Source organism: Oncorhynchus kisutch, linkage group LG14, assembly GCF_002021735.2.
Source record: "Oncorhynchus kisutch isolate 150728-3 linkage group LG14, Okis_V2, whole genome shotgun sequence".
NCBI classification, from domain to species: Eukaryota; Metazoa; Chordata; class Actinopteri; order Salmoniformes; family Salmonidae; genus Oncorhynchus; species Oncorhynchus kisutch.
Genome location: NC_034187.2, coordinates 10,839,621 through 10,854,045, shown reverse-complemented (window position 1 = coordinate 10,854,045; position 14,425 = coordinate 10,839,621). Strand labels below are relative to the sequence as shown.

The 14,425-nt window shown below is 44.9% G+C and overlaps 1 protein-coding gene across 1 annotated transcript in view; it reads left to right on the top strand.

Annotated features, from left to right (window-relative positions):
* LOC109904605 (dynein heavy chain 6, axonemal) overlaps window positions 1-14,425 on the top strand; it is a 62,347-nt gene that overhangs the window by 39,679 nt on the left and 8,243 nt on the right. Inside the window, exons 52-68 of the mRNA XM_031787596.1 lie at window positions 129-237; window positions 3,529-3,654; window positions 4,615-4,709; window positions 4,938-5,097; window positions 5,350-5,481; window positions 5,586-5,681; window positions 5,813-5,953; window positions 6,239-6,454; window positions 6,807-7,037; window positions 8,223-8,344; window positions 8,519-8,763; window positions 8,986-9,425; window positions 11,031-11,226; window positions 11,428-11,640; window positions 13,276-13,379; window positions 13,632-13,788; window positions 14,015-14,225. Coding sequence (XP_031643456.1) covers window positions 129-237; window positions 3,529-3,654; window positions 4,615-4,709; window positions 4,938-5,097; window positions 5,350-5,481; window positions 5,586-5,681; window positions 5,813-5,953; window positions 6,239-6,454; window positions 6,807-7,037; window positions 8,223-8,344; window positions 8,519-8,763; window positions 8,986-9,425; window positions 11,031-11,226; window positions 11,428-11,640; window positions 13,276-13,379; window positions 13,632-13,788; window positions 14,015-14,225 — 2,994 coding nt within the window. The remainder of the gene's footprint in view (window positions 1-128; window positions 238-3,528; window positions 3,655-4,614; window positions 4,710-4,937; window positions 5,098-5,349; window positions 5,482-5,585; window positions 5,682-5,812; window positions 5,954-6,238; window positions 6,455-6,806; window positions 7,038-8,222; window positions 8,345-8,518; window positions 8,764-8,985; window positions 9,426-11,030; window positions 11,227-11,427; window positions 11,641-13,275; window positions 13,380-13,631; window positions 13,789-14,014; window positions 14,226-14,425) is intronic.

Sequence of the window (14,425 nt, the reverse complement as noted above, 5' to 3'; positions counted from 1 at the left end):
GTTAAGGCTGGAGGTTGATCTATTGATTGATTGAGTTGTTGGTTGTGACTGTTATTTTCTTGGAAATGATGTTTGCTGAGTGGAGAGTAATATTAAAAGGACTGTATATTGTCTGTTTTTTCCCACAGAGATCGTTTTAGTAACGGACTCTCTATATTATCTGAGGCAACATCTCTAGTCACTGTCATGCAAGATGAACTTCTAGCTCTAGGCCCACAGATAGAGGAGAAGTCAAAGGTAAATAAGAGGATTCAATATCAAGATAGAGTGTTCAGATTTTGAGAGAAAGAGAGAGTGTGACTAATTGGTGACTGGTAAGATGACCGAATACAAACAGTGCAGCTATTCCCTCCGCAAGGCTATCAAACAAGCTAAGCGTCAGTACAGAGACAAAGTAGAATCTCAATTCAACGGCTCAGACACAAGAGGCATGTGCCACTGACACGGCCTGCAACGGAAACATGTGGACTCTCCTTCACTGCAGCCGAGGTGAGTAAGACATTTAAACGTGTTAACCCTCGCAAGGCTGCAGGCCCAGATGGCATCCCCAGCCGCGCCCTCAGAGCATGCGCAGACCAGCTGGCCGGTGTGTTACGGACATATTCAATCAATCCCTATACCAGTCTGCTGTTCCCACATGCTTCAAGAGGGCCACCATTGTTCCTGTTCCCAAGAAAGCTAAGGTAACTGAGCTAAACGACTACCGCCCCGTAGCACTCACTTCCGTCATCATGAAGTGCTTTGAGAGACTAGTCAAGGACCATATCACCTTCACCCTACCTGACACCCTAGACCCACTCCAATTTGCTTACCGCCCAAATAGGTCCACAGACGATGCAATCTCAACCACACTGCACACTGCCCTAACCCATCTGGACAAGAGGAATACCTATGTGAGAATGCTGTTCATCGACTACAGCTCGGCATTCAACACCATAGTACCCTCCAAGCTCGTCATCAAGCTCGAGACCCTGGGTCTCAACCCAGCCCTGTGCAACTGGGTACTGGACTTCCTGACGGGCCGCCCCCAGGTGGTGAGGGTAGGCAACAACATCTCCACCCCGCTGATCCTCAACACTGGGGCCCCACAAGGGTGCGTTCTGAGCCCTCTCCTGTACTCCCTGTTCACCCATGACTGCGTGGCCACGCACGCCTCCAACTCAATCATCAAGTTTGCGGACGACACAACAGTGGTAGGCTTGATTACCAACAACGACGAGACGGCCTACAGGGAGGAGGTGAGGGCCCTCGGAGTGTGGTGTCAGGAAAATAACCTCACACTCAACGTCAACAAAACTAAGGAGATGATTGTGGACTTCAGGAAACAGCAGAGGGAACACCCCCCTATCCACATCGATGGAAAAGTAGTGGAGAGGGTAGCAAGTTTTAAGTTCCTCGGCATACACATCACAGACAAACTGAATTGGTCCACTCACACAGACAGCATCGTGAAGAAGGCGCAGCAGCGCCTCTTCAACCTCAGGAGGCTGAAGAAATTCGGCTTGTCACCAAAAGCACTCACAAACTTCTACAGATGCACAATCGAGAGCATCCTGGCAGGCTGTATCACCGCCTGGTACGGCAACTGCTCCGCCCACAACCGTAAGGCTCTCCAGAGGGTAGTGAGGTCTGCACAACGCATCACCGGGGGCAAACTACCTGCCCTCCAGGACACCTACACCACCCGATGTTACAGGAAGGCCATAAAGATCATCAAGGACATCAACCACCCGAGCCACTGCCTGTTCACCCCGCAATCATCCAGAAGGTGAGGTCAGTACAGGTGCATCAAAGCTGGGACCGAGAGACTGAAAAACAGCTTCTATCTCAAGGCCATCAGGCTGTTAAACAGCCACCACTAACATTGAGTGGCTGCTGCCAACACACTGACACTGACACTGACTCAACTCCAGCCACTTTAATAATGGGAATTGATGGGAAATGATGTAAATATATCACTAGCCACTTTAAACAATGCTACCTTATATAATGTTACTTACCCTACATTATTCATCTCATATGCATATGTATATACTGTACTCTATATCATCGACTGCATCCTTATGTAATACATGTATCACTAGCCACTTTAACTATGCCACTTTGTTTACATACTCATCTCATATGTATATACACTGTACTCGATACCATCTACTGTATCTTGCCTATGCTGCTCTGTACCATCACTCATTCATATATCCTTATGTACATATTCTTTATCCCCTTACACTGTGTATAAGACAGTAGTTTTGGAATTGTTAGTTAGATTACTTGTTGGTTATTACTGCATTGTCGGAACTAGAAGCACAAGCATTTCGCTACACTCGCATTAACATCTGCTAACCATGTGTATGTGACAAATAAAATTTGATTTGATTTGACTGACTGACTGATTGTGTGTGACTGGCTGATTGTGTGTGTGTGTGTGACTGGCTGATTGTGTGTGTGACTGACTGACTGACTGATTGTGTGTGTGTGACTGACTGACTGATTGTGTGTGACTGACTGACTGATTGTGTGTGTGTGACTGACTGATTGTGTGTGTGTGACTGGCTGATTGTGTGTGTGACTGACTGGCTGATTGTGTGTGACTGACTGACTAATTGTATGTGTGACTGACTGACTGACTGTGTGTGTGACTGACTGATTGTGTGTGTGTGACTGACTGACTGTGTTTGTGGGACTGACTGACTGTGTTTGTGTGACTGACTGACCTATTGTGTGTGTGACTGACTGACTGTGTTTGTGTGACTGACTGACTGACTGACTGATTGTGTGTGTGTGTGTGACTGACTGATTGTGTGTGTGTGTGACTGACTGATTGTATGTGTGTGTGACTGACTGATTGTGTGTGTGTGTGACTGACTGTTTGTGTGTGTGACTGACTGACTGACTGATTGTGTGTGACTGACTGACTGTGTGTGTGTGTGTGTGTGTGTGTGTGTGTGTGTGTGTGTGTGTGTGTGTGTGTGTGTGTGTGTGTGTGTGTGTGTGTGTGTGTGTGTGTGTGTGTGTGTGTGTGTGTGTGTGTGTGTGTGACTGACTGTGTGTGTGACTGACTGATTGTGTGTGTGTGACTGACTGATTGATTGTGTGTGTGACTGACTGACTGATTGTGTGTGTGTGACTGACTAATTGTGTGTGTGACTGACTGACTAATTGTGTGTGTGACTGACTGACTAATTGTGTGTGTGTGTGACTGACTGACTAATTGTGTGTGTGTGTGACTGACTGATTTTGTGTGTGTGACTGACTGACTGATTTTGTGTGTGTGACTGACTGACTGATTGTGTGTGTGACTGACTGATTGTGTGTGTGTGACTGACTGTGTGTGTGTGACTGACTGTGTGTGTGTGGCTGACTGACTGATTGTGTGTGTGTGTGACTGACTGATTGTGTGTGTGACTGACTGATTGTGTGTGTGTGTGTGTGTGTGTGTGTGTGACTGACTGATTGTTTGTGTGTGACTGACTGATTGTGTGTGTGGCTGACTGACTGATTGTGTGTGACTGACTGTGTTTTGGACAGGAAATAGAGATATTGATGGGTAAACTGAAAGAGGATTCTCAAGCTGTGGAACAAGTCCGAGCCATCGTCAAAATCGAAGAAGACATGATGGTGCAAGAAACACGGATCGTTCATGAATATGCAGAGGTGAGGTGAACATCAATATGAATATGCAGAGGTGAGGTGAACATCAATATGAATATGCAGAGGTGAGGTGAACATCAATATGAATATGCAGAGGTGAGGTGAACATCAATATGAATATGTAGAGGTGAGGTGAACATCAATATGAATATGCAGAGGTGAGGTGAACATCAATATGAATATGCAGAGGTGAGGTGAACATCAATATGAATATGCAGAGGTGAGGTGAACATCAATATGAATATGCAGAGGTGAGGTGAACATCAATATGAATATGCAGAGGTGAGGTGAACATCAATATGAATATGTAGAGGTGAGGTGAACATCAATATGAATATGCAGAGGTGAGGTGAAAATCAATATGAATATGCAGAGGTGAGGTGAACATCAATATGAATATGCAGAGGTGAGGTGAACATCAATATGAATATGCAGAGGTGAGGTGAACAGCAATATGAATATGCAGAGGTGAGGTGAACATCAATATGAATATGCAGAGGTGAGGTGAACATCAATATGAATATGCAGAGGTGAGGTGAACATCAATATGAATATGCAGAGGTGAGGTGAACATCAATATGAATATGCAGAGGTGAGGTGAATTTAAATATGCAGAGGTGAGGAGAACATCAATATGAATATGCAGAGATGAATTTAAATATGCAGAGGTGAGGAGAACATCAATATGACTATGCAGAGGTGAATTTAAATATGCAGAGGTGAGGAGAACATCGATATGACTATGCAGAGATGAATTTAAATATGCAGAGGTGAGGAGAACATCAATATGAATATGCAGAGGTGAATTTAAATATGCAGAGGTGAGGAGAACATCAATATGTTTTTATGAGAGTGCTACATACACCGACACTCACCCTTTTGATAAATGTGTTCTCTGTTGACTGTGGGTAACATTTTGTTTATGTAAATAATTTGTTCCCATTGTGTGTTGTAAAACTGTAGGATGCCACGGCAGATTTGAATAAAGTTTTGCCTCTGCTGGAGAAAGCAGTTTCAGCTTTAGATGCTCTGCAAAAGAGCGATATTTCAGAAATAAGGCAAGTGAATAAAATCATGCTTAATTCTTCACCTAAGCATGCCTTTTCCTTTCATAAACACTTTGGAGGGGGGTTACAATATTGTTGTCAAATTTACCTGATCAAAACATTTTTCCAAGTAGAACTAATGTTTTCAGTCAACGAATCAATATGACACACTGTCGATATGTAATAGTGAATTCATTCTGAATTGAATGTATTGATCTCCTGCTCATAATTTGGCTCCAGAGTATACACCAAGCCTCCAGAACTGGTCCTGACAGTGATGCATGCAGTCTGCATTCTGCTACAGCAGAGGCCTGACTGGACTACAGCTAAACAGCTGCTAGGAGACCCTGGCTTCCTCAAGAGACTGGTCAGCCTGGACAAAGACAGCCTGCCAGAGAAGGTACAGTATTTAGGCCCCAATCATACCTTGAGATGTGCTTATCTTCTAGCTTTAGATTCTCTTGTTTATTATACTTGTTTATAAGTGTCTTGTGGTCCTGTGTGGCACAGTCGGTAGAGCATGGCGCTTGCAGCGCCAAGGGTTGTGGTTTTGATTCCCGCTAGGGAAAATGCACGCTTTGGATAAAAGTGTCTGCTAAATGGCATCTATTATATTATAATAGTGCATGATACTATGTTTGAATTGCTGTAGGTGTTTCTGAAGTTGAGGAGGTATTCTAAGTGTCCTGACTTTAACCCTGCCAAGGTGGGCATGGTGTCTATAGCCTGTCGTTCTATGTGCCTCTGGGTGCTGGCTTTGGAGCACTACCATGAAGTGTACAAGGTACAGTTTGACTGTTGTGTGCCTTTAGTTCTCTAAGAAGGAAATATTCCCTTATTGTTATTCATGAATGCAACAGTGTTATATTGATGGCCTATCTTCCCCAGATAATTGAGCCCAAACGGAACAAAGTCAACGTGGCCCAAGCAGCATTAGTGAAATCAGAATCTAATCTGATGAAAAAGCAGAAAAGACTATCGAAGGTAAGATATTTACTGTTTGGCAACGTGTTTGATAATTCATTCACAGAAATGACAAGGGCTTTGATTTGAATGAATTGATTGATTGATTAATTCATTGGTTGATGATTGATTGTTCTGTGCTGTCTGTTTAGATCGAGGAGCATCAGAAAGCTTTGGAGGACCGCTACGATGCCAGTGTGTCTGAGAGACAGGAGCTGGGGAGACGTAAAGAGAGGACCACGAACAGAGTGCAGAGAGCTGCTTCACTCATATCAGCCCTGTCTAATGAAAAGGTCCGACCAAACAGTTCCTATACAATAGTAAATATTGTTTCATAAAGCCAAACCAATATGGCACTTATGGATCTGATTCGATACCAGTCTTTGGGAGTCAGAATACACCGATTCCGATATTTCTGCCGATACATATGTTTTTTTAGATGAAAATGTCACTGTTTTAGGTACAAATTGAACTCCAGAAGAGATGCATCCCTACAATGACACTTTGAATGCTGTGCTTTCTGTTGATTTGACCTGCCTGTTGCCCTGTGCGTGTCTGTGTGTATCTCTGTGTATCAGGATCGCTGGGAGAAGGCAGTGTGTGACCTGGACAACAAGCTGCAGCACATAGTGGGTGACGTCATGGTTTCTTCAGCGTTCATCACGTACTGTGGACCTCTGACGGCCGACTACCGTAAAGCCATGGTGAAGAAGTGGCTGGACTTCTGCCACAACATGGAGATCCCTGTCTCTCCTCAGTACACCTTCACCTCAGCCATGACTGAGAAGAACCAGGTGATGTGGTCATTTAGCTTTTTTTTTTTATCCTAAGCAATTTATAAAATTGTCAGCATCGACAGACACATAAATGCACTGATCGACATTCAGTGGTGCAAGTAATCTCTTAACATTAGTCTCATTTAATTCAGAGCTATAGCTCCGCACGATAGTGGATTCAAAGCATTCTGGGGTGATATCCATCTCAAAGGATCATAAAGCTCAATCTCATGTGAATGTTCACAGAATATTTTAAAGAAATGACAAACAACAACACACGCATTTTGTTTTGGCATGTATTGCCATAATGCACCAGATTTAGCTATTTTCTCAACATTTTAATGATATCGAAAAATCTTATCTCCCTCAGGTGAGACACTGGCAGAACACAGGCCTGCCACCAGATCAGAACTCCACAGAGAATGCTTTGATCGTGAAGAACGGTCCCCACTGGCCCCTGCTGATCGACCCCCAGGGCCAGGCCACCAGGTGGATAAGCTCTATGGAGGGCGTCAGGCTCAGGAAGATGCTGGCCTCAGACCCCAACTATATGAAGACAGTGGAGAGGGCCATTCGCATGGGGGACGCTGTCCTTATTCAGGTACTTGCTTAGGCTACTTAAACCTTTTAGTTCTTTGGGGAGCATAGATTATTTGACAAATTTCCTCCAGCGACTTCTGTGTTGATCCCTTATTCAGGTATTGCCATATAGAACATACACATTTGATTGATTTTAATTCTACAATATAGAATCAAAGATTGTGATTCCCAACAGTAACCAGGTTTCCATCCAACCTTTTTATCAGAGTAAAGTACATGTGAATGGAAACAGCTAATTTGTCTGTAAACATTCCAAATGTCGACAAAACAAAATACGCTAGACAAGGTGGGATCTTTTTGTGAGAAATAGCAGTGGAAACTATTGATCTAATAACCATCATATCAAAGTAAATGTGGAGTCATACGATGATATGTTGTTGTCCTCCCATACGACTCGGGGGAAAACATGCAGTTTATTAGGCTAATGAATGATGAAATCAGTTATGATGAACTTCACAGGGGGGGTGAAAGTTCACAGTAATGAGCTTAATGCTGCTGTCCAATAAATATAAAGGGTCTTATTCTGATTGATGTTTGACTACCGTTTGACAAATAAAAATTATTGCACTCTTTTGTCCATAATAACCTCATCAAGTAGGCCCATCAAATTCAACTCTAGACCTCAAAGCAAGTTTCACTGTCTTTTTTCATTGTCGCCCTCTAATCAGGGACTTATTTAGAACTAGGACAGCAGGTGTGTGCAATTAATTATCAGGTAGAACAGAAAACCAGCAGGCTCCGGACCTCGTAAGGTAAGAGTTGAATACCCCTGATGTAGGCTATACCCACACTGTATCTGCGAACGGTTGGCTAGAGGCCGCTTGCCAACACTGGAGTGGGCACATTCGTTATATAACGCAACAGTTTTAGTGACAAAACCATCAGTAGAGTTGAAAATGCGATGGATGATGAAAATGCGATGGTATTTAATAAGAAAAGGTATTTTTATGTACTCTACGTCATCACACACAGCCTTTTATCCACAAGAGGTTAATTTGATGGAAACATCTCTGGTGGGAAATGTGGATTGTTTTTATGCAGATTTGTGCATATTCACATAAAAATCTGTTGCCAATTGAATGGAAACTTAGCTTAGTGGTTTTCTTAAATGAAACTGATGTACTAAATGAGATCAAGATTATTAGTCCTTATCGATCCTTCCCTTTGACCATTCTTCTGTTTTCAGGATGTTCTTGAGAACATAGATCCCTGTCTTCAGCCAATCCTGATCAAGAACCTTACAATACGTGACGGTCAATCATTCATCAAAATTGGAGACACTGAAATTGAGTACAATCCCAACTTTAGGTACATTTACTCATTCAATTGAGCCCTTATTTTCATCAAATGACCCTTCATTAAAAAGATAAATGTTCATATTTGTAGCAGTAGGAATAGGTCTTATAAATTGTCACAACTCCTCTCCTCCTCATCTCCTGCCTTTTCCTTCTCCTCTCCCCTCTCCTCTCTTTCTCACCGAAGGCTCTACCTGGCCACCTGTCTGCCCAACCCCCACTTCCTCCCGGCAGTGTGTGTCCTGGTGAAGCTGATCAACTTCTCAGTAGAGTACGAGTGTCTGCAGGAGCAGCTGCTGTCCAGCGCGGTGTCTCTGTATCAGCCAGAGCTAGAGCTGCACCACAACCAGCTCCTCCACACTATTACTGCTGACCTGTTCAGCCTTCACGAGCTGGAGAACAGGTCCCTGCTGCTGCTGCAGGACACCCAGGGTGAGGGAGGGAGGGAGGTGGACGGGTGGATGGATTTTGTGCCGTTCCACCTGTCCCTAAATGTAACGTAAAAATCTTGATCAAGATCGACTGTTGGCTTTGCTTCTAGCACTCTTTCACTATTGTTTTTACTAAGAGGATAGATAAAAGATAGAGATGAGCACATTGTCTCCCTTCACCTAAAATGTGACATATTAAAACGAATACTTTGTCTTGCTTCAGGACACATATTGGACGACCAGGACCTTGTTGATAACCTGAAAAAGTCCAAGGTCACCTCCAATGAGATCTCCGTGCGAGTTGAGACGGCTAAGGACAAGGAGAAGGAGATCGACGAGGTCCGCAAGAAGTACCTCCCTATCGCTAACCGTGGTGCAGACCTGTATTTTGTCCTGGCCGACCTCACCCAGATCAACTACATGTACCAGTTCTCCCTGGACTGGTTCAATGACATGTATGTGAAAGCTTTGCAGGTGGCTACGGAAGGCCAGGAGTGGCCCACCCTGGACGTGTCCATGCCTGTGACGGGCACCCTGTGCCCGGCTGGAGCTAAAAGCCTGAGGAGGGCTGTGGTGGTGCCTGGAACATGTGCTCCCAACATGGGGGACTTTAACCTTCGTCTCCTCAAGATGATGAACACCATCACTGAGAGTATATACAAGGTAACAGTATTGATGATGATGAACGCCATCACTGAGAGTATATACAAGGTAACAGTATTGATGATGAATGCCATCACTGAGAGTATACACAAGGTAACAGTATTGATGATGAACGCCATCACTGAGAGTATATACAAGGTAACAGTATTGATGACGATGAACGCCATCACTGAGAGTATATACAAGGTAACAGTATCGATGATGATGAACGCCATCACTGAGAGTATATACAAGGTAACAGTATTGATGATGATGAACGCCATCACTGAGAGTATATACAAGGTAACAGTATTGATGATGAACGCCATCACTGAGAGTATATACAAGGTAACAGTATTGATGATGAACGCCATCACTGAGAGTATATACAAGGTAACAGTATTGATGATGATGAACGCCATCACTGAGAGTATATACAAGGTAACAGTATTGATGATGATGAACGCCATCACTGAGAGTATATACAAGGTAACAGTATTGATGATGATGAACGCCATCACTGAGAGTATATACAAGGTAACAGTATTGATGATGAACGCCATCACTGAGAGTATATACAAGGTAACAGTATTGATGATGAACGCCATCACTGAGAGTATATACAAGGTAACAGTATTGATGATGATGAACGCCATCACTGAGAGTATATACAAGGTAAAAGTATTGATGATGATGAATGCCATCACTGAGAGTATATACAAGGTAACAGTATTGATGATGAACGCCATCACTGAGAGTATATACAAGGTAACAGTATTGATGATGAACGCCATCACTGAGAGTATATACAAGGTAACAGTATTGATGATGATGAACGCCATCACTGAGAGTATATACAAGGTAAAAGTATTGATGATGATGAACGCCATCACTGAGAGTATATACAAGGTAACAGTATTGATGATGAACGCCATCACTGAGAGTATATACAAGGTAACAGTATTGATGATGATGAACGCCATCACTGAGAGTATATACAAGGTAACAGTATTGATGATGATGAACGCCATCACTGAGAGTGTATACAAGGTAACAGTATTGATGATGAACGCCATCACTGAGAGTATATACAAGGTAACAGTATTGATGATGATGAACGCCATCACTGAGAGTATATACAAGGTAACAGTATTGATGATGAACGCCATCACTGAGAGTATACACAAGGTAACAGTATTGATGATGAACGCCATCACTGAGAGTATACACAAGGTAACAGTATTGATGATGAACACCATCACTGAGAGTATATACAAGGTAACAGTATTGATGATGAACGCCATCACTGAGAGTATATACAAGGTAACAGTATTGATGATGATGAACGCCATCACTGAGAGTATATACAAGGTAACAGTATTGATGATGAACACCATCACTGAGAGTATATACAAGGTAACAGTAATGAGAGTAACAATCATGGACAGGTAACATGCTATTTTCTTTTTGGTTTTACGCATCTTATGTGGAGCTTGATTGAGTTTTTCCCCCTCCATACTCTCTCTCCCCCACTCTCTCTCTCTCCCCCTCCGTACTCTCTCTCCCCCACTCTCTCCCCCTCTGTACTCTCTCCCCCTCTGTACTCTCTCCCCCTTCCCCCTCCAGGAAGTGTCCCTGGCCCTGTTTGTGGACGACCAGGTGGTTTTCTCCTTCCTGATGTGTTGTAACATCATGAAGACCAACAAGCACAACATGATAGTGGGCAGCACTGATTTCCTGCCTGCTGAAGAGTGGAAGATATTCCTACACTCTGCTGTGCTGGCCAGCATGATGGACTCAAAGAGAGCCGAACAGGAGGAAGGTAAAAAAAATACCTGCTGTGTCAGGCATCTGTCAGTAATATGAGGCCGCATATTGAATCAGAGCTTGTCTTTAAAAGGCTCCAAACTGTCTTTCAATTGGAAAATAAGTAGACCATGAATGAGTGAGCATTTGAGTAATTAAGGGGGGGGGTGACCACAGTAAAATTGCTGAGTGCATCTGTGTGTGATTGTCTCACTAGGGGAGCTCCTGGGCGAGCGTCCGGACCACCCGTGGCTGACAGACAGCATGTGGGCACAGTGCCAGTACCTGTGTGCCCACCTGCCCTGCTTCGCCACCCTCTACAAGTCCATCCAGACCAACCGTTTGCAGTGGGAACTGTTCCAGCAGGCTAGGAACCTCTATGAGTTCCTCAGTGAGCCCTACACTGGACACGCTGGTTCTGGTACTGAAGGTCGGTGTTGCTGCGCTGGAACATGAAGCTTCCCTGGTGAACATTGGGTTGCTTGACTTATTCCTTGAAGCTCTTGTGCAGAAAAGAGCCTTGACTATGGCATCTCCAGTGAACCTTGCTCTGGGAAGTTTTCGGTCCTGTGTTCCCTGATGCACGTTGGGTTTGAATTCACCACAGAGTATCATTTCCTTGACTTATTTCACAGAACCTCTTCATGGTAATGACAAGCCATACACGTTCCCCCTCACCGATAGAATCTCGTTCTAGCTCGTTCCCCCTCACCGATAGAATCTCATTCTAGCTCGTTTCCCCCTCACCGATAGAATCTCGTTCTAGCTCGTTCCCCCTCACCGATAGAATCTCATTCTAGCTCGTTTCCCCCTCACCGATAGAATCTCGTTCTAGCTCGTTCCCCCTCACCGATAGAATCTCGTTCTAGCTCGTTCCCCCTCACCGATAGAATCTCATTCTAGCTCGTTCCCCCTCACCGATAGAATCTCATTCTAGCTCGTTCCCCCTCACCGATAGAATCTCGTTCTAGCTCGTTCCCCCTCACCGATAGAATCTCATTCTAGCTCGTTTCCCCCTCACCTATAGAATCTCGTTCTAGCTCGTTCCCCCTCACCAATAGAATCTCGTTCTATCTCGTTCCCCCTCACCGATAGAATCTCGTTCTAGCTCGTTCCCCCTCACCGATAGAATCTCATTCTAGCTCGTTTCCCCCTCACCTATAGAATCTCGTTCTAGCTCGTTCCCCCTCACCAATAGAATCTCGTTCTAGCTCGTTCCCCCTCACCGATAGAATCTCGTTCTAGCTCGTTCCCCCTCACCGATAGAATCTCGTTCTAGCTCGTTCCCCCTCACCGATAGAATCTCGTTCTAGCTCGTTCCCCCTCACCGATAGAATCTCATTCTAGCTCGTTTCCCCCTCACCGATAGAATCTCGTTCTAGCTCGTTCCCCCTCACCGATAGAATCTCGTTCTAGCTCGTTCCCCCTCACCGATAGAATCTCATTCTAGCTCGTTCCCCCTCACCGATAGAATCTCATTCTAGCTCGTTCCCCCTCACCGATAGAATCTCGTTCTAGCTCGTTCCCCCTCACCGATAGAATCTCATTCTAGCTCGTTTCCCCCTCACCTATAGAATCTCGTTCTAGCTCGTTCCCCCTCACCGATAGAATCTCGTTCTAGCTCGTTCCCCCTCACCGATAGAATCTCGTTCTAGCTCGTTCCCCCTCACCGATAGAATCTCGTTCTAGCTCGTTCCCCCTCACCGATAGAATCTCATTCTAGCTCGTTCCCCCTCACCGATAGAATCTCATTCTAGCTCGTTCCCCCTCACCGATAGAATCTCGTTCTAGCTCGTTCCCCCTCACCGATAGAATCTCATTCTAGCTCGTTTCCCCCTCACCGATAGAATCTCGTTCTAGCTCGTTCCCCCTCACCGATAGAATCTCGTTCTAGCTCGTTCCCCCTCACCGATAGAATCTCGTTCTAGCTCGTTCCCTCTCACCAATAGAATCTCATTCTAGCTAGTTTCCCTTCACCAATAGAATCTCATTCTAGCTCACCTCCTGTGTCATGAATGAATGTGTGTGTGACATCATGATGTGGTTTGTCTGTCTATCTGTCCAGGAGAGTCATCCCAGTCAGCAGCAGCCTCGAAGGACAGGCATCTCCCCAAGTGTGTCCACATCTTCCCCTGGGAGAGCCTCTCAGGCTTCCAGAAGATCATCTTGGTGAGTGTGTGTATGTGTATGTGTGCGTGTGTGTGTGTGTGTGTGTGTGTGTGTGTGTGTGTGTGTGTGTGTGTGTGTGTGTGTGTGTGTGTGTGTGTGTGTGTGTGTGTGTGTGTGTGTGTGTGTGTGTGTGTGTGTGTGTGTGTGTGTGTGTGTGTGTGTGCATGCATGTGGGTTACAGATTTGTAAGAACTCAAAACATTCTCCTTGATAAATATGATGAACCCTGTTGAGGCTGTATTTATCTCCCAGGTGAAGATCCTGAGGCCTGAGTGTCTGAACACGGCAGTGAAAGCCTTTGTCATAGAGAAGATGGGTTCTAAGTACCTGGAGGTTGGAAAGATCTCCCTGAGAGAGGTGTATGAGCGCTGCTCTGCCAATGTGCCCATCGTATTCCTCCTCTCCCCTGGTAAGACTACTGCTACTCTTGTGTACTAGACATCCTCCCTAAACTGGTGTGTAATAACCTTGGTGTTAGGCTGCTCGTTCCACCCTCTTTCTCACTAGTAGGATTTGGAACGGACACTGGGACACTCAAAGCTTCTTTTACACCTTTGAAATTCCTGGACAAAATGGAGTAGTACAAGCAGCTTTAGGTCGTGTCTGATGTCCTTACTCTTCCCCTGTCTGTTCAGGCATGGACCCAGCTTCCCTCCTGGTGCGTCTGGCCCAGGAGCTGAGGGGTAGCAGCCTGCACCTGGACATGGTGTCTCTGGGTCAGGGCCAGGGCCCCAGGGCAGAGGAGCTCATTTACAAGGCCCAGGTCCTCAAGGGCCGCTGGGTTTTCCTGCAGAACTGCCACCTGGCCGCCTCCTTCATGCCCAGACTGCAGACTGTCGTCAACTCGTGAGTGTACAACAGCACCTGTTTTGAGCTTTTATTTTGCATGTTTTTACGTCTTAATATAGTCTTTATGCTGATGGGTAATGTCATGTGAGACAATATGATGTAGTATACGTTGGTTTGAAACCACGTTGAAGCACAGAGGGTCCTGTGAGATGCCTTTAGGTGTGGTCCTGTTAGGTGCTTCTACCCAACAGGATCCA